At 40.2% G+C, this 18,570-nt stretch overlaps 1 protein-coding gene across 16 annotated transcripts in view; it reads right to left on the bottom strand.

The window, feature by feature from the left end:
* zmiz1a (zinc finger, MIZ-type containing 1a) overlaps nucleotides 1–18,570 on the bottom strand; it is a 438,789-nt gene that overhangs the window by 11,256 nt on the left and 408,963 nt on the right. For 9 of the 16 annotated variants that reach the window (XM_060854361.1, XM_060854374.1, XM_060854364.1 and 6 more), the window contains 9 exons: nucleotides 17,948–17,998; nucleotides 16,553–16,724; nucleotides 14,284–14,464; nucleotides 11,542–11,752; nucleotides 7,334–7,439; nucleotides 5,200–5,360; nucleotides 4,842–4,909; nucleotides 3,256–3,324; nucleotides 2,141–2,388 (listed from right to left, as the gene is read on the bottom strand). In XM_060854361.1, the coding sequence (XP_060710344.1) occupies nucleotides 2,141–2,388; nucleotides 3,256–3,324; nucleotides 4,842–4,909; nucleotides 5,200–5,360; nucleotides 7,334–7,439; nucleotides 11,542–11,752; nucleotides 14,284–14,464; nucleotides 16,553–16,724; nucleotides 17,948–17,998 (1,267 nt within the window). The remainder of the gene's footprint in view (nucleotides 1–2,140; nucleotides 2,389–3,255; nucleotides 3,325–4,841; nucleotides 4,910–5,199; nucleotides 5,361–7,333; nucleotides 7,440–11,541; nucleotides 11,753–14,283; nucleotides 14,465–16,552; nucleotides 16,725–17,947; nucleotides 17,999–18,570) is intronic. The other 7 variants (XM_060854366.1, XM_060854367.1, XM_060854368.1 and 4 more) reach the window with 3 other exon arrangements.

The raw sequence follows: 18,570 nt of genomic DNA, 5'->3' as shown, positions 1-18,570 counted from the left end.
ATTTTTAAAATCAAACTCTCTCCATATGCAGGCATAGCTGGACAGGCCAGAATTTGTTGCCCATTTGTCGCTGCTCTTGAGAAGGTTATGGTGAGTTGCCATCTCAAACTGCCGCAGTCCAAGCAGTCTGAACGTTAATTAGCTGTTATTACGAAGGGAGTTCAAGGATTTTGAGCCAGTCACACGGAAGGAATGGCAATAAAGTTCCAAATTAGGATGGGGTATGGCTTAATGGGAATTTGGAGGTTGTGCATCCGCTGCCCTTGCTCTTGCACATGGTAGAGATTGCAGATTTGGTAGATGCTGGTGAAGCAGGCTTGGTTATTTGCTGCAGTGCATCTCATACATGATACGCACTGCTCTCACTGGGTCTTTTTTAATTATTTTACAGGATGTGGGCATCGCTGGCAAGGCCAGCATTTATTACTCATCCCTAATTGTTAAGAGCCAACCACATTGTTGTGGGTCTGGAGTTACATGTAGGCCAAACCAAGTAAGGATGGCAGTTTGCTTCCCTAAAGGACATTAGTGAACCAGATGGGTTTTTCCGATACTCAGCAATGGATTTATGGTCATCATTAGATTCTTCATTCCAGCTATTTACTGAATTCAAATTCTACCATCTGCTGTGGTGGGATTTGAACCCAGGTGCCCAGAACATTACCTGGGTCGCTGCATTAACAGTCCAGCGATAATACCACTAAGCTATTGCCTCCCCTATTGTGCGTTGATGGTGGACGGAGTGAATGTCAAAGGCATTGACGGTCTTGAAGGGAGTTGAGCTGTACCCGTAGAAGCTGCACTCATCCAGGCAAGTTGAGATATTCCATAACCTTTGTGAACTGAGATGGTAGTCAGGACTATACAAGTTGTCTTGGTGCTCTTAAACCAATGAAACAAAACAAAATGGCTAGGATTCCTGCTATATGATGTCAGTCAAACATGTAAGCTAACTGAGCATAGCTGTGAGCATGGCTCTGGTATGTTCACAGATCCTTCAGCCTCTTGATGGTCATGAAAAGATCATATGCCCTTAAACTTGGTACATTCACTGCAATTCTAAAATGCATAAGGTGGATATGGGTGGCAAGACTCATCAAACGTCTTCCATCTATAAGTCGTATACAATGTATTCTACTGGGAATCACTCCATCCACTCAATTCATTGCCTGGTGTACTGAAAGAAATATCTTTTGAAAAAATCATTGATTCCCCATTGTCACCACTCAAATCAAGCAAAGCTGCAAAATATTCAGCCACCCTCTCACTTGCACTCTTTAATTCTTGTACCTTGTTCTCCAGAGCAAAGTAATCATATTGCGACAAATACATCTGACACTTTCAATCTACAGTGTAAACCTCCCAGTAACCAAGCCTAATTGCAACAGATACTTATACAATTCTGTTTTAAAGGGGGTCTCAGCCTCAACTACTTTTAATCTAGGTATTACATACATGTTGGTCAGCACCTACTTACAGATGTGGGACCTATAAAATTGGGTGCATTTGCTCCTCAGAATGACATTGCATCTTTATGTTACTTAGAGTCATAAAGGTTTACAGCATGGAAAGAGACCCTTTGGCGCACAGTGCTTGTGCTAGCTGTGTGTCCATGCTGGTCATCAAGCACTTATCTACTCGAGTCCCATTTTTCAGCACTTGGCCCATAGCCCTTGTATGCTATGGTGCTTCAGTGATCATCTAACTGATAATCTACTATTTGTTGTATCTTGAAATCTACCTGAAGCAAACCTCTATGTTTGGGATCCAGTCTTGAATTAAGATTCACTATCTATTTTACTGTTTATAACATTCTAGAATCCAGCTGCAAGATGGGAAGTTGCTCTTCTTTGGGCCCGATTGCAATGTCTATCTCTGCGTCTGGTACACTGGGACTTGGAATGAAAGATTCCAACAAGCAAAATACACTCACACTAATGCTTTTGACACATACAAAAGACACATATTAACCTGCAGAATGAAAAAAATAATAATTCTGTACAGATATCACAGTTGAGAAGAACTTAAAATAAAATCTCTTGACAACAGCTTTATTTAGTACCCCAGGAAGCTGGATAAATGCAATGCTGATGATATGTATGGATGAATAATTAAATTCTAAATTTATGATGGAACCTACCTGGGTTGCCATATTCATTGCCACTGTTGCCTCCCGGTGGTGGAGGTAAAGAAGGATATGGTGAAGGTCCGGGTCCCAGAGCTGCAATCATCTCCATGACATTTGGCATAATCATCTGACTGGGACTCATCGTTTTAAACCTCTTGGACAGTGGACCATCTGGATCATCTTTGATGTGAATATCAGACTTCAGTGGAACTGGTCTCCAACTGCACGTTGGATCAATGGTGACCTCTTCAAACTCTGAGCTGGAGTGATACAGAGAAGACTTAACAAATAGCTACTACAAAATATTTAAAGTAATTGCTTATTTCCTGCAGGTACCTATCACTTAACAAATGAGAAATGTCTTGTACCAGCTGATCTTCAACCTTTTGCCCACAAGAAGAAAGCTTGCCAAATCACGCTGGCTTCTTCTGAACTGGAAGCAGGAAATTTATGATAGCACTAGTCTCTAAATAGCTTTAGATGAGTAGAGAGTTTACAACACATCTGCATAGGAATACTGGATAAACAAGTTTAAAAAGAGCTCAAATTTAGTGGTAACACCACAAATGGTACTCTAAATTACATGCATCCAGTGTCAGATGAGATCAGGATTTCTGGATGTTACTTCTCAATCAAACATAATTTAAACAGATGGGAATTTAGACTTTTGGAAGGGATATGGTAAATGTGATTTGTATTTGAGGGTAAGAGCATTTAAATAGCAGATTTCATGATCGCAGGATAGCACATGATCAAGAAAGTAAATTCTGAAGGCACAGCTGCCAATTTGTGAACAGCATGATTTCACAAATAGCAATAAGCTCTGCTACCAGATAACCCTCTTCGCATGCATGTTGTTTGAGAGATAAACATTAGCCAGCACACCAAGAGAAGACCCTTTGACTTTCTGGAAGGTATTATTGAGTCACAGAGTTATACAGCATGTTTCACATGTTCTGCCATGTTAGAACAAGTTGTGGTAGTCATGGCTGCCATTGCCTCCATAGATGGAGGTTAAAAGCATCCTCATTTATAATTGTGGAATTCCTAAAAAGACAAGGCAGCTGCACTCAATTTGCTTTTCACAAAAAACAGACAAAAGAAGAACCACCTTTAGGAAAACCTACTTTTGAATGTTGGATAGGATGCTCCACATGTACTGGTCAACTTCAAGTCCTTCCAGGAGAGCTGTTTTACTGTCATTGAAAGGAAAAGATATTGTCAGTAACTTCCTTACAAAAGTGGACACATATCATTTCAGGATGAAGTGCAACAATCACTCAATTTTTTTGAAATTAAAACTGACAAGAGTTTTGATAGGGTGTGTGGAGAGAAGTTGACTCCATTCAGAAGAGGGTCAATGGCTAAGAGAGGCAGATATGGGACAATTGGAAAGTGGATTGCTTTTACGTGACCACCTGTGATCCGGAACGTACTTCCTGAAAAGGTGGTGGAAAAAGATGTGGCAATAATTTCAAAGGGAAACTGGACAAATAACTGAAAAGGAGACATTGTATGTCTGTGATGAAAGAGCAAAGAAATATGATGAATTGAAAAATTTAAAAAGCTAGCATGTAATGGGCTGAATGGCCTCTCTGTTGTAGAGTTTTTGATGACGGAAGAACAACGAAAAGCTAATTCTTTGAAGATGTTGGGAGATTTTTGATTTTCAAACTTCTGCCGAAGTGAATAAAATTCCAAGGTCAACCTTTGCACCACATAAGTTTTGGAGTTGAATATAGAAGACTTTTGATGGAACATGTAGTCTGGCAAACATGCAAAAAACCTGCAGAATAAACATGTCCTGGCTAATGTCAACATGGAGGAACTCACTCTCGAAATCGAGAGGGGTTTGGAGCACAATTGCGGTGTCAAGGGACCAGAAGAAAGGGACTCCATAGAGAACCAGTGTGGAACTGATTGGCCAAATGGACTCTTTCCATACTGTAATGATTCTGTGACAAGCAATTATTTGTGTTCAGATGTTCTATCTGTCACTGTTTACTGAATTGAACAGGGAGGAAAAACAAACATTAGCAGAAAATGGTCTCCACTGTGTTTTATGCACATCACTCAAATTAATCTCCCATAGGGATAAAGAAATCTCCACATTTAACTGAGAATTCCCATGGGTAATTTAAAAACAGAAACTTGGATAGACCCAAAAGAGAAATGGTAAGGATTCTTTGCAAACTGGTGTCCTTTTTATTTACAAGTAAAAATGATACCCTGCACTAATAAAGCATTTCATTTTATCCCTTAGGAAGTTACTTCACTGTTATATCAGCAAACAGGGCAAACCCCAGCAACATAAATGACTAGTTAACCTTCTTTTAACAATATTGAAGGAAGGAATAGTGGCCAGGATGTCTGGGAGAATTTCCTACTCGTGTTGGAATAGCATCATGGAATCTTGGAAAGGCAGACCCATCCTGCAGCCTGTCTCACAAACCAACACGCAGCATTAAAGGAAAGTTTTTAATGTTATGTTTTATCCACTCGAGCTATGGAACTACAAATTGTTGTATCTAAAAGGAAGCAATATTGTAAAAAAAGCATCCCAAAGCAGCGAACAAACATCATGGCATTTCTTGGGTGAAGACGCACATTTCTCTCACAATGGTTCAATCTCTCGCTCCACAGATACTGCCAGACATTTGCTGCTTTTATTTCAGATTTCCAGCATCTGGAGTATTGCTTTTATTTTACTTACTTGCAAACAGGGCATCTCCATGTTCCCCTCTCACAGTTCAGTTGCAAGTACGATTCCAAATCAAAACACTGTAGTAACAAGGGATGACACAGAAAATCTTATCAATGCATACTGGCACAGAGCATCTGAAACATTAGTCAAGATTAGACTGCTCACAAATTCTCCACACCATGGATTACTCGCACTCAGTTAGTCAGTTCTCCAATTTTAGCTTTAAGCTGGTAAATCACCCTTTCAGATATAATCTAACTCTCACCTAACAACCATGTTAGCATTAAACGAATCTGATTAAGTGACAATCCCTGATTATACAAGGTTGTCAATACACAGGGAAAGACAGGATGGCAGAAATACTAACCTGTACGTGTTTACAGTCATGGCCTCTCGCTGGTAGCTGGATCCGCCTGAACGTGATGGGACATTTCAGGGACACCTTGATTGCTGTCTGTTCCACTCCATCTTCTCCATTTAATGTAGCACTGCCTGAGGAAGCTGCCACACTGCTGAAGTTCCTTTTTACTGGTTAACAAGATGGAATTTATTAGTGATGTCATTGTCACAGATACAGATGCAATATACTCTCAAAACAAGGACAACTTTTATTCTTGACAACAAATGAATTGATTCTGCCAGAATTCTGTATTATTCCAGTATCTGACATCTCACTCAATTTGACCTTTCAATCTGATTACAATTGTTTAAAAGCAGAATGTTGGACAGAAATCTGAAGGTCTCTTCCAAGCAACAAATGTGGCTGATGTTGGGATTTGTGTGACATTTCTCTGGTCTCTCACTTGGCAAGAGGCTAAAGGAATGCCCAAGGAGTCTTAAAAACTCGGTTTCTGTCCCAGCACTACATAGGACCATATGATTCAAATTCTAATGTGGACTTTTGAGTCAAGTGTGAAAAACAACTTGGTGACAATCTTCTATCCTAACAGTAAAGCTAATTGGTCTTGTACACATGTGTGAAAACTGGGTAAGAGCTCAGATTTGCCAATCATGTCATCGTCAAGACCCACAAATGTATAATGGTCACATCGATTCTTAGGGAAGGAAGACTGAAGCCATCAAGTCATAGACAAACTTGTCAATGATTACCTTCACGACAGAAGTGGAAATAATTTGTATCTAAAAACAATGGTTGATAGCTCACTCTGCAGCAAACATCTAATGACAGAGTGATGTATGCCAGCATTGGCTTTGACCTAGTCACATGGCATACATTTTCCACAAGAGATCACCATTAGCCCAGAGAAAGGTCCTTTTCTGTTTCTTTTCAAATTGCTGTCCTTTCAAAGGCAGGCTCTGTAATAATCAACTTCTCTCAAAGTCCTCAGGTTAGTCAGCTCTGATGTGTGAGACTGAGCAAGAGATTGTGAACAGCAATGGGGGTCAGTCAGTCTTGGAAGAGGCCATTCAAATTACCCCCAAGAGAAATTAAACACATGGGGTCAACGGTCAACTGTGAATAACTGATCTCTCCGACTTATGGCACACAAGCTGATGAGGTTACCCAATGGCAAAATTAACACAGGCCTCCATTTTCCTTTCTACTTTGTGAAATAATCAGAGATGTTTACTTGAGGACACCATTAATCCACACCTGATAGATTATATACATCCTTTAAAAAGACTATGCCCATATGTGATTCGCATACAACTCTACCTCATCACATAAAAATACTGATAGTTTAGAACAGAATTGTTACAGCACAGAGGAGACCATTTGGCCCGGTGTGCCTGACTGGCTCTCCAAAAAGCATCTTGATTTAGTGCTATTCTCCTATCTTTTCCTATACCCTTGCATTTTGTTTCTATTTAAATAATCATCACTCTTGCCTCAACTGAACCTGTCTTCACTACACTTCCAGACAGTGCATTCCAGACTGAACTGCTGTATGTGTGAAAAAGCCTTTTTCCCCTCACAGTACATTTTCTTCTTTCGCAAATTGCTTTCAATCTATGCTCTCTTGTTCTTGATTCCTTTCATGAGTTGGAAGGTATTTTCCCTATGTACTCTATCTAGTCCCCTCTCACGATTTTGAAAACCTCTACCAAGTCTCCTGTTAGCCACCTTCTCATTAAGGAGAACAGTCCCTACCATTCCAATCTATCCCCTTAACCAACTTTCAGATCTCCATCCCTTCTGCCCTTGTGTCACCTCAAACATTAGATAAAGAAACTGTACATTTGTATGTTTTAATTTTGGGCAGTAGTAAGGCTTCCACTTGGTTTCCCTCAGCCAATTTTCTCTGCTGTAATTTGGAATTATCTGAAAAAACATCAGAAGAGGATACTGGAGCACGTAATTCTGAAGACATGTCAGTGCATTGGGTAAGTTATTGTCTTTGTAAGTCTTTGTTCATTCAGATGTCAATGTGATGAAAAGACTCTAACCTCTTTGCAATGCATGAGGCAAGAACTCCTGAAAAAGATTTTTAAAAAAGTGTATACCCATTAAATGTAAAATACTATCCATGTCCACCTACTTTTTGTGATGCAGTGTTCAGCAGGGAGAAGCCTTTTCTTCAACAAGCCTTGAAGCACGGAGCGGACTGATGGTCTGTGAACTAACTGAAGTACAAACAAGTGCGACTGCAAGGAGAGACAGAGATAGAGCAATGGGGTCAATGACATTCAGGAAGCATAAGGGTATTTTTTTCCAATGAGTAGTACATATCAGATTATTCTCCAGGCAACAAATAAAGCTGTACCTCAGTAGAACTCTAACACACATGGTACTTTGAAGATGATAAATGTGTTACAGATTCATAAATCTGACAAAAAAAGGAACTGTCCTCTCCAAATTTAAAAAAAAAATCAATGATCTTAAATGTGTAGCCAGTATCCCTTACTTCACATTGCTGTGTGCAAGCTATTTACTGATACAAATGAATCCATCATTTGCTCCCCAAAAAGCTTTTCTTTTGGCAGGAATGTTTGTTAGTCATCACTCTCTCACATGCCAGCACACTTCTGCCTCACTGGGCAAGATTAGGATTTTTCACTATTACCAACCAGCAGCAGGAACTGAACAAAAACAGTTTTGAAATTACTCTTCACAGGCAGGACTCAACGTTATTTCTTCATTTAAAGGTTTTAGGAGCGTAGACCACACTTTCAAGTTCCATGTACTGGAAGTTTTGAATATGAGTAGACAATCATTTCATGGTGTTTTCCTCTGACTCACACAGCTGTGTCCGAATGTATAAAGTATATGAGACAAAAATAGAAATTGCTGGTTTTACAGTAGAAATCCAGTTCTGAGGAAGAGTCACTTGACCTGAAATGTTATCTCTGATTTCTCTCCACAGATGCTGGCCTGCTGAGCTTTTCCAGCAATTTCTATTTTTATTTCTGATTTACAGCAGCTGCAGTTCTTTTGGTTTCATGTACAAACACAAGTGCTGTACAGTTGTTGCTGTAAAGCTCACACATCTCCAGTAACCAACTTCAGGCTGTATCAACTTAAGTGGACTATAGAGATCGATGACTAACAGCTGGAGTTAGATTACACAAAGCTTAGCAACAAAGTAATATGTTGTCCATAATACATTGTAATGCTCTTTACATTTGAAGACATCATATGATCCAATGAGCAACAAGAAACATCTTTGGAAATCTATGAGTAACTAATAATAAAACTTGAACACAGTGGATAGCACAATTGAAATTCACAAGAAATAAAACACACAAGCATTTATTGTCTCTATGCAGATCCCTCAACATTTTTTCCCCAATTTCTCTTACTATGTCTGATTTCTCAACATATTCTACATCAGATAATGAACTGGGATTTTCCTTTAACTCTCTGTTACCTACACTTAGATACCTACTTTTACCAATTGTATTTTAAATGAGGAATTATATTTTCCACAAAAATACAGCCAAAGGTATGTGAGGGTTGGATAACTAACAGGAAACAGGCAGTCAGCGTGAATGTGTGTTTTTTTTTTAGAACGACAGGATGTGAAGAGTGATGTGCCACAGGGACTTCAACAGTTTACAATTTAGATAAATTACTTGCATGAAGGGACTGAAGTTTTGTTGCAAATATGCTGAGGTGTAAAAATAGATAAGAAAGTAAATTGTGAAAAAGACAGAAGCTATAAAAAGATATATGTAGGGTGATATGCCAAATGGAGTATAATGTGGAAAAAAATGAATTGTGCATTCTGGCAGGAACAATAAAAAAGCATTTTTCTAAATGGTGAGACATTGCAGAGCTCCTAGATGCAAAGGGATCCAGGTGTCCTTGTGTATCTATTACAAAAAGTTGGTAAGCAGGTACTCGTATGTTAACATTTGTATTCAGTTCATTCACGATAAAAGTAATGAGGTTGCACTTCAGTTAAACAGGGCTCTGGCTCTGACCAATACTAGTACAGTTTTGGTCTCCTTACTTAACAAAGGATGAAAATGAGTTGAAAGCAGTTTAGAGAAGGATTATTAGGTGAATATCTGGCATGGGATTTTTAAAAAAAATACTTTTTCTTGAGATGTGGGTTTGTTTGCTGGGGCAGCATTTATTGCCTATCTCTTGTTGCCCCTGAGGTGGTTGTGGTGTCTTGCTGCAGTCCATCTGGTGAAAATGGATCCACAATGCCACTGGGGAGGGAGTTCCAGGATTTTGACCTTGCAACACTAAATGAATAGTGATTTATTTAAAAGTCAGTATAGTATATGGCTCAGAGGGGAACTTGCAGGTAGTGGTGTCTCACTTATCTGCAATATTTTGTCCTTCTAAATTGAAGTGATTGTGGGTTTGGAAGGTGCTGAGGAGCCTTTGGTGAACTTCTGCAGTACATCTTATACATGGCACACACTGCTACTACTGAAATTCCATGGTGGAGGGAGGGAAAGTTTGTGGATACAGTGCCTTCAAATGGACTTCTTTGTCCTGGTTAGGTGTCAAGTTTCTTGAGTGTTTTTGGAGTTATACTGGTCCAAGCAAGCAGTGAGAATTCTATCAGACTCCTGACTTGTGACTTGCAGGTAATAGACAGATCTGGGGATTCAGGTGATGAATTATTTGTTGCAGGACTCCTAGCCTCTGACACTGTTGCCCTCCAAAGAAAGGTTGGACAGGCCAGCTTGTTTCTACTGGTGTTTCGAAGAGCAGGATGTGACGTGATTGAAAAGATCATGAGGGATCTTATGGGAGAATATTGAACTTGGAGTCCCTGTTCAAAACCGAGGGTTACCCATTTAAAACTGGTGAGGTGAATCTTTGAACTCTTTTCCTGAACAATGCTGTGGAAGCAAAGACCCTAACATTTCTAAAGCAGAGCTAGATAGATTTTTGTTCAGCAAGAGGGTGAAAAATTACCAGGGGTAGGTGGGACCATGGATTTAAGATTGCAATCAGATCGGCTATGCTCTTATTGAATAGTGGAGCAGACTTGATGGGTTGGCTATGGCTCCTAATTTGTATGTTTGTATTTTGGGGCACAGAGCTGATTGCTAACATAAAAAGATGAAGAAAATTCAGCATCTGTTTAGTTCCACACTTACTTAGGTTACACCCAAATTTCTTTGTCCTTTCTACTCATTTATCAAGCAATGTGAGTAGGGCATGTCTGGAGCCATTTTAGTGATTGCAAAAATAATTTTTTTCTGCTCGTTTTAAACTGGGTATAAAATAACCGTCAACTTTTCTGGACTGAAGAGAAAAGATTTTTGTGAAAGCAATTTTTCTTATTTATCCTTAGTGAGATCTGGGTTGAGTTCTCTGTTTCTTTGAGTGCAATCTTTAAGGAATGAGTATGAGTTATATTACATTAATAGTCAGAAAGCTTCCGTGATTGCAGTATCTTAAATATCTGCTTTGCACAAGGTGCATGAACAATAGTTACACGGCTTCAAACTTTGATTTCCATCCTTAAAGGAGAGATACACAATCTTATTTCTGTATTTTTAACCAGGAATCATTTAAGCTGATTTTTACCTGTCCTCAGTTTCTTAAGAGTGGCAGGAAGTTTGGGAGTAAACTGCTGGCTGCATAATAAAAATCATACATTTCAAAGCAGCTTGCTGAGTACATCTCTCTGACCAGAAATTCCAGGCTGCTGTGACTACGTAGGGAGCATTATATCACACACCAATTGCAGGGAAAGAATGACATAGCAAATGGACAATTGACATGAGTTTGTTAAAAACATTGGCAGATGGTGGAGACCGGTAGCCAGTGTAGCATTAAGCAGCTGAGCAAGTAAGACAGCAGGAAATTCTCCATGAGCATTGATATGATAAGTAGTAGATTGAGAACTAAGGTAATCATTCAAGAGTGTGGGACTAGTATAACAAAAACATGCTTCACTCTGACATATGCAGTTATTTTTAAAGCAAAGTCATTTTAAAATGGTTGCTGCAATTCTCAAATCATCCAACTGTACTTATTTTTTTCTTTCCAAGGAAGAATGCCAGTTGGTGGCACAGTCCAAGTGGATGCTGCACAGCACAAAGCAAACTCAGTAAGAATATTTCTTACTGCTGTTCCCCAAGCCCACAAGAATGGGCTTGAAATGAAGAAAGGAGATTGGAGGCCAACTGCTCCTGAGAACAACTCATGTCCATCTTAGAAGTATATGAAAAGACCTTAGAGCAGATAATCAGGAGACCTACAGACACACAGAAAAGGAGATATTTTATACAAAGACACAAACTAGGACAAAGTAAAAGATTTGATCATACTTACACAGCAACAAGCAGTGACTGTGATCTGGATGGTGTTCCTTCCTGGCTGACAGACATGCTTCAGATGCAAAGGCTTGTGAGAGGTCTTGTTGTCACCTCTCTCGATGGTGAGGGGAGTGGCGTTCACACTGACCTGGACAGATGCTGGCCAGTTTGTGTTCATCTGTCGGTCTTCATGGTGGTAACATTTAAACTGAAGCTCCAAGTCAGACCTGCATATAAATGGCAGAGGTCATGCACAAAATTGGCACAACACAGCAACACTTGTTCAGTCCAAAAAGACCGCTTGCAAAACAGTGTGGCTGCTATTTCTCCATGTAGACTCAACCTCATTGGTTCCATTAGTACCATCTCCCATGAAGCTGGAGGTTTTGAAATGATCCAATATCTTTCTATCCTGCTAGCTGAGAATATCTATACAAACTCCTACAGTTTTCTTCAAAACCTTCAGCAATCTTATAGCACGCCCCTTCCATGCTGAAGGAAACAGGAACTACCTATAGCTAGTTAAAGCTGACCAGGATTCGATTTTCACTACTTCTATCTTTCCTGCTATTATTAGCTCCACGCAAATATCACAAATGACTGGGATCTCTCCAGTACGTACCACTATTCATGTGCAAGTTTTACTACTGGTGGTTAGCAGACTAGACAACCTTTGAGCATTACAAATCTGTCAAAATCCAGCAGACTGAATCTGACCGATTCAAGGTCTCTGTCTCTCAGCTATTCATCAGATCATCTTGCTGAGTCGTTGTTCTAACCTGTGCTCCTACTGATAAATATGTCTCATTCACATCAGCAAAACACCACATTCACATGCCAAATTAGAAAACAGGTAGCAGTGAATGGGAGAAATTCCTTCGTCTTTTCTCGACATCCACAGTGAAACAGAGATTTATTTTTTTACTCGGGAGAGGGGAAGAGAGGTGGGATGGATTTCGGGCAAATCATTGACTGCCATTTCCCAAGGCCTATTTTCTTGAACTGCCTGCAGTTGTGTGATGGAGCCACCATTAGGCAAGAACTTATAGCTTTTCATAACTTCCTGAGGGCAGTTAAGGATCAGCAGTGGTTCTGGGCTCACATGCAGAACAGACCAGGAACAATCATCAGGTTTCCCTCCTTAAAGGATACAAGTTAACTTGAAGGGGCTCTCCAACAATCTAAAGGCTCATGGTCATCATTAATGATTCTAGCTTTTTCATTCCAGATTTATTTAACTTAATAATGGGGAGCCAATGGTAAGTGGTGGAATATGAACTCAATTAAAAAAAAAACAGGAATTAAAAGTCTTCTGATGACCATGAAACCATTATTTAATTTTTAAAAAACCATCTGGCTTATACTTGTCCTTTAAGAAGGAAGCATGTATTCCTCACCTGGTCTGGCCTACATGCGACTCCAGGCCCCGAGCTAGTTGACGTTCAACTGCCTTCTGAAATGGCCGAGCAAGCCACTCCTTTCAAGGGACGGTAGGGGTTGGTAATACAAGATTCCAAAAGTAGAGTGCTCTCATGAAACCTTTCATAAGCCAAAATGGCGTAAAGCAAAGAAGTATTCATGTATATAGGAAAGATTTTGCCTTTTATCGGAAGAGCGAAAATCCTCTTCGGTTTCTTTTGGTTAGTGAAAACAAGTACTAATGTAAGTCTTTCATAAAAGCGAAGTGGCATAAAGCGAACTTTCAAAAAGCGGGGGTTACCTGTAAATCCTCACCTTCCTCAGGTCCTTGCTGGGATTAGCCCAGGTCTCTGGATTACCAGACCAATAATAATCAGCATTATCTCATGCCTCATTATTTCCACTTAAAGGGCAAAATGGCTCTGAGACACAACCCAATTTAATATGTTGACAAGATGAGATATTAGACTGAAAGCAACATTGACATTTGCACCATTTAAACTATTTAGATCAATGCTGTCACAAAATTTCAGAAAAAGCACCTGTAAGCTAGGATCTCACTGTATGATTTCAGCAGCTTTTGCCCTATAGTAATAAAATATCTCAATGCTTTTTCCAGGGCTCAAACACAGTAGTTAAACTCTCCCTTCACAGCAGTCCTGATGGAGTAGCTTTCTTCTAAGTGAGACATGAATGAATTCAAGCCCCTTCTTCCTATTCAGGTGGATATAAAAGAATCTATGGCACCTACTGGAAGAGGAGCAGAATTTTCGCTGCTGTCTTGACAAACCTCCGTCCCTGGAAAACACCCACTGATCATTTACCTCAGTACTCATTACTGAATCTTAGAGACACAGAAAACAGGAGGAGTAGGCCATTCATCCCATTGAACCTGTTCCTCCGTTCAACACAATCTTAGCTGATCTTCTTTCTCAATGCCTTACTCCTGTTCTCTCTCCATAACCCTTGACACCCGCAGTCTCAAGAAATTAGTTCTTCCTTAAAACCTATACAATGACTTGGCCTTATGGAGTACAGCATTCCAAAGAGTGAATAAATTTCTCCTTATTCAGTTTGAAATGGTCTACCACATAATCGTGAAACCCTGGAGTGTTGTTTTGCACAGGCCATCTTGCCTCTACAATTCCCAGTTAGAGTGAAACATCATCCCTGCAGTCAATCCCATCAGAATTTTATACACATCAATAACATCTTACAGTGCACAAGCTGATAGCTGTAGCTGCGAATTAAACAACAGTGACTGTCCTCCAAACTTAGATAACCCCAAGGATGTGAAAGGCACCATCCAATTGACAGTGATTTCTGTCTGTGCTCTTACCTCCACATTAATGTCTGGTGCACTGACTGCCGCAGGTGGAAGACATGGTTGCTGACTGCCAGGTTATGCTCCAATCGGAAGGGCTCCAAAACCACACCATCACGGACTGGGAATGTCAGTCGCAGCTCATCGTTGGCTGAGACCAAAGAGGGAGAGAAAGTGTCAACTTTCCCTTTAGCATCTGTGACACAGTAAAAACGTGGTTTTCATATCATCACCAGATTTCACTTCATCGGAACAATTCCCTCTTCCCCACCCCCGGACTCTGCAGGTGTGCATCTTGCCCTGGGTGGCAGGGTGGACTGGAGATCCTCTGAGCCAGAGGATTGTCATAAATTTTACCGCAGGTGGGTAAGGAGGCAAACAATGTTGTTTTATCCCTCTGCTAACACCATCCATCCAGTATTCACTAGTGTCATCCCAAGGATAGATATTTCCTAATCAACCTGTTTGGAGATGTTAATACAACCTCTGGAGCAGCTAGGCCTTGAACCCAGGCCTGGTGGCTCAGAGGTTGGGACACTACAACTGTACCACAAGAGCTCTAAATTCCACGTGAAACATTGTTAACACATGGTACTTAACTGATAAATTTCACCCAATGAAAGCAGGCTAATTTGACTTAGTACATGCAAATAGGTTTTTTTGCATGCAAATCATGCACCTGTCTGTATGTCCAATGCAGGGAATCAGAGTGATGTTTAAGCATTCAAGATCCTCACTGGAAAAATACACTATGGGTAACAATTTAATCCTTTGGAAGTGGGGGGGGGGGGGGGGCGGAAGAGGGAGGTGTAAATGCAAAGCCTTCACTGTTGTATATTGAGATGTAATTATTAAAATCTTGAACACAAGTCTACAGTATGAAGACAGCATTTCTGACTGCTAAATTGTCCCCGAAATTCACCACCCCGCCCCCAACTTAAAGTATAATGGAAATGGTCCAAAATTAGTTGCGACTAGTTCACATGCTCATCACTCTTCACAAGAAGAAAATTGTTCAGCTCTCTACTCTAAAATTAAGATGCATGGCACTCAATCCCATTTTGAAAATAAAATTCAGGATTCATCTCCGCGAAATTACAGGAGAGAAAGTTGACCGATGCAAAAGAAAGTCAATTAATAAACATATTGGGAGCAGATGGTAGACATTGCAAATGTGCTTTTTGTATAACTTAAAAGCTCAAAAAGAGAGAAGGTGAAGGGACATGATGCAAAGAGTTTAACCACTTAGGTGGTGACATTGCAAAATCTAATTTACAGTCAGGAGTTTTAAAGGGAACCACACCTTGTAAACAGTGGCTTCAGCAGAACTGACTGACAGCCGCCTGCACAGCTGGAATTTTGCTCTCCTGATAATATCACACACAAAAGTCTGGCACAACTAACTGTCCAGGGCATTCAGGAAATATGAAATAAATAAATCTTTGTTAGATCATGAGGTGGTCAAAATTGTGTGACCACCACAGTCCTGAAACCCAGCTGAAAATGCATTTGTTATATTTCCCATTAAATACTTTTCTATTATAATTCTAAGTCTTGCGGACACACTCTTTGATGCTCCTCAGCTCACAGATTGACACAGTGCACAGGGAACATCTTTAAACCAGAGCTACACTAACAAAGGTATTCACTGAGAATGGATACAGATTCCAAGTAGACCATGGGGGCCACACTCCCTCTGGCTTCTGCACCCATTCATCCCCCACCATTGCCTCAATGGAAACCACACTTTCAATGAGAGACATCTGAAGAAACTTCTCTTCCATCCTTCTGCTCCCTTGTATGTGCAAATATAATGAGGGGTTCAAAAGGGAGATTGACATTTCGGGATTTAAATTAACAAGCTAGAGACCATGTTTGGAATTGACAACTGATGTATACAGGCAATGTAGCTTTCAAATACACATTCCAAGAAGGAAACTGGAGATTGACACCAGTAAACTCAAGGAGCATTCTCAGGGGAACTTCCGAGAACAAACTAGTGGAAATAGCCAATGCTGTTATTCCTTTTGTCAAAGTGACAGTGGGAGATCAAGTGCCCCTTGTCAAAACTACTGTCAATTGTCTGTTAATGGGTTCTGCAATGGTTCTGAGGGGTAAGAACAAACAAATTACATTTACAATCATTTTATGGTGGACCATCAGAAAATCCTGCTGGAGTTGTGTTATACCGGGCTACAAAGTAAGGGGCGGAGTTTTGAAGAGCTGCATCCTCTGCTGCACCACATCGCAATCCCAGTTTTAAAAACATTTGCATCCGACTCACTTGGAGGTGGTGGCGGCAAGGAGCTGAGGTTGGGTTTGATATCAGGTGGGAATGGTGGCTTTACATCCTGGTTAGGAGACAAGTATGGTGGAATACTGCTTCCTGGAGTCATGGGCGGAGTGGGATTCCCCGGCACAGGAGAATGAGGATAGCTTGCCACAGACCTCGGAGGCTAAAAAGAAAGAAGAAGCCATGATTGTATGGAGTACTTCACGTATATCATATGCACAGTCAAATATCAGATCCATGGTGATTCTAATTCAATAACAGTATCATGCAACTGGCAGTAATAACATTTTAACCCACAGAAACTAGGGTAGAAATTTTGCACCGTTTCCAAAATCTTGTCAATAATGGATTTATTTGATGCTCAGAGAAAAGCTCGGACAGTTGGGGAAATATGGAAGAGAAAAAGCCACCCTTTTATCAAAGAGAACCCTCTCCCTTTGAATAAAACCAAGCAGGACTGACCTACATCCACTCAGAACCAACTGGTATCTAATAACACAACCTGTTACATACAGGGCCCCATCCCCATTCATCACATTCCTCATATATCATGTCAGTTGTAGAGAAGAAACATTTCAGACTGAGAAAACTCCCACTGCCCGGGAACAAGACAGTACCACGACCCAATGCAAAACACAGCTGGCAGATTTCAAATGTTGGGTTTGAGCTATTTCTGTCTGGAATGTGCAATGTACTGGCTTTTTCTCAGCTGAATGATTTCATTTTAAGACGTGGAGGGGCAAGGAGATTAAACACTTAAAAAACTGCAAAATGCAATCATATTTTATCTGACTGAATGCCTCACATTACTCCACTATCCTTTGTGCAGCAAGTTCTCGCCTTTACATTTCTCTGTCTTGCTATGAGCCTGAATTTTTATTTGTAAGCTCCAAGTATGCTTTTCAAGTACAGTCTCCTACATGCTGTTCCTTCCTGAAAAGTCCTCAAGATTTGTCACAGCATCTCTCTGACTCAACTTCTTTGCCCCATGATCTCAGAAGCCTAGGACCAGTTGCTCGCCTCAATCTTGTCTGCACACAAGCTTCAAAATTTGTGCATCTGTTGGCTTCTTCCCTTCCTCCACCTAAACCTCTGATTGTGACCTATTTCCCTTCATGGTCATTCCTGCTGTCTTTGACCCAGTGTCCTCCTCTAAGAACTTGAGCCCTTCACGTGCACTTCCAAATCTTGTCACACATCTGAGAAGACAACTCCCATTACATTTGTATTCAGACACTATGTGATCTTGCAAAATGTCAGCTATGTAAGTGAACAGATATCAGCCGTCAATTTGCTTAATTAATTAACTAATAAAAAAAATTGTTTTTTTTTAAGCATTTGTTTTTAATGTGTGGAGTAGAATCAGTAAGAATAATGTAATCTTACTTTGGTTTCTTTTCCACTCCCAGCATTTGTGATGGAGAGACAGAGAGGACACTAGTCAGGCAGTCAGCGATGAGAAGAGGATGGGACGTTTCCAATTATTGTGTTCATTAGTAATAAAAAACAGAATTGGCAGGTTTACTGTACTGTAAAAATTGGCTAGCTCAACATTGTTATTCCATAGTTAAAGCAAAAGCATTGCTTTCCTCATGTGACATAACCTATCGAAATCTATGTTGTAACACTGAGAAAGCACCGATAAACAATGCAGCATAAAAAGACCGAAGGTGTGGTACTCTAAAGGCTCACATAGTCAATGGTGCATTCCCATATATTAAGTTGGTTTGGAATTGTGCTACTGGAAAGGCAGTTTACCTCCCAAGGATTTGGCACTAATGATGTGGGAGCTCGGAGACTAGAAATGCTGGAATTGGGTGCAAAGAGAAAACTGTGCCTCAATTGAAAAAGGGATGACTATGAATCTGGCATCTAAACTATGGGGCCCACCAAGATAGAAGGCAAGGATTAAATTCAGAGAATTTTAACTGTGGTGCAAAAAGTACCAGAAATACAACTAGACCCAAATGAATATCAATAATACTGTGAACTAAGCACAAACTAAAACA

Source organism: Hemiscyllium ocellatum, chromosome 43, assembly GCF_020745735.1.
Source record: "Hemiscyllium ocellatum isolate sHemOce1 chromosome 43, sHemOce1.pat.X.cur, whole genome shotgun sequence".
Lineage (NCBI taxonomy): Eukaryota > Metazoa > Chordata > Chondrichthyes > Orectolobiformes > Hemiscylliidae > Hemiscyllium > Hemiscyllium ocellatum.
Note: the sequence above shows the minus strand (reverse complement) of the source record. Positions and strands in the feature narration are given on the sequence as shown.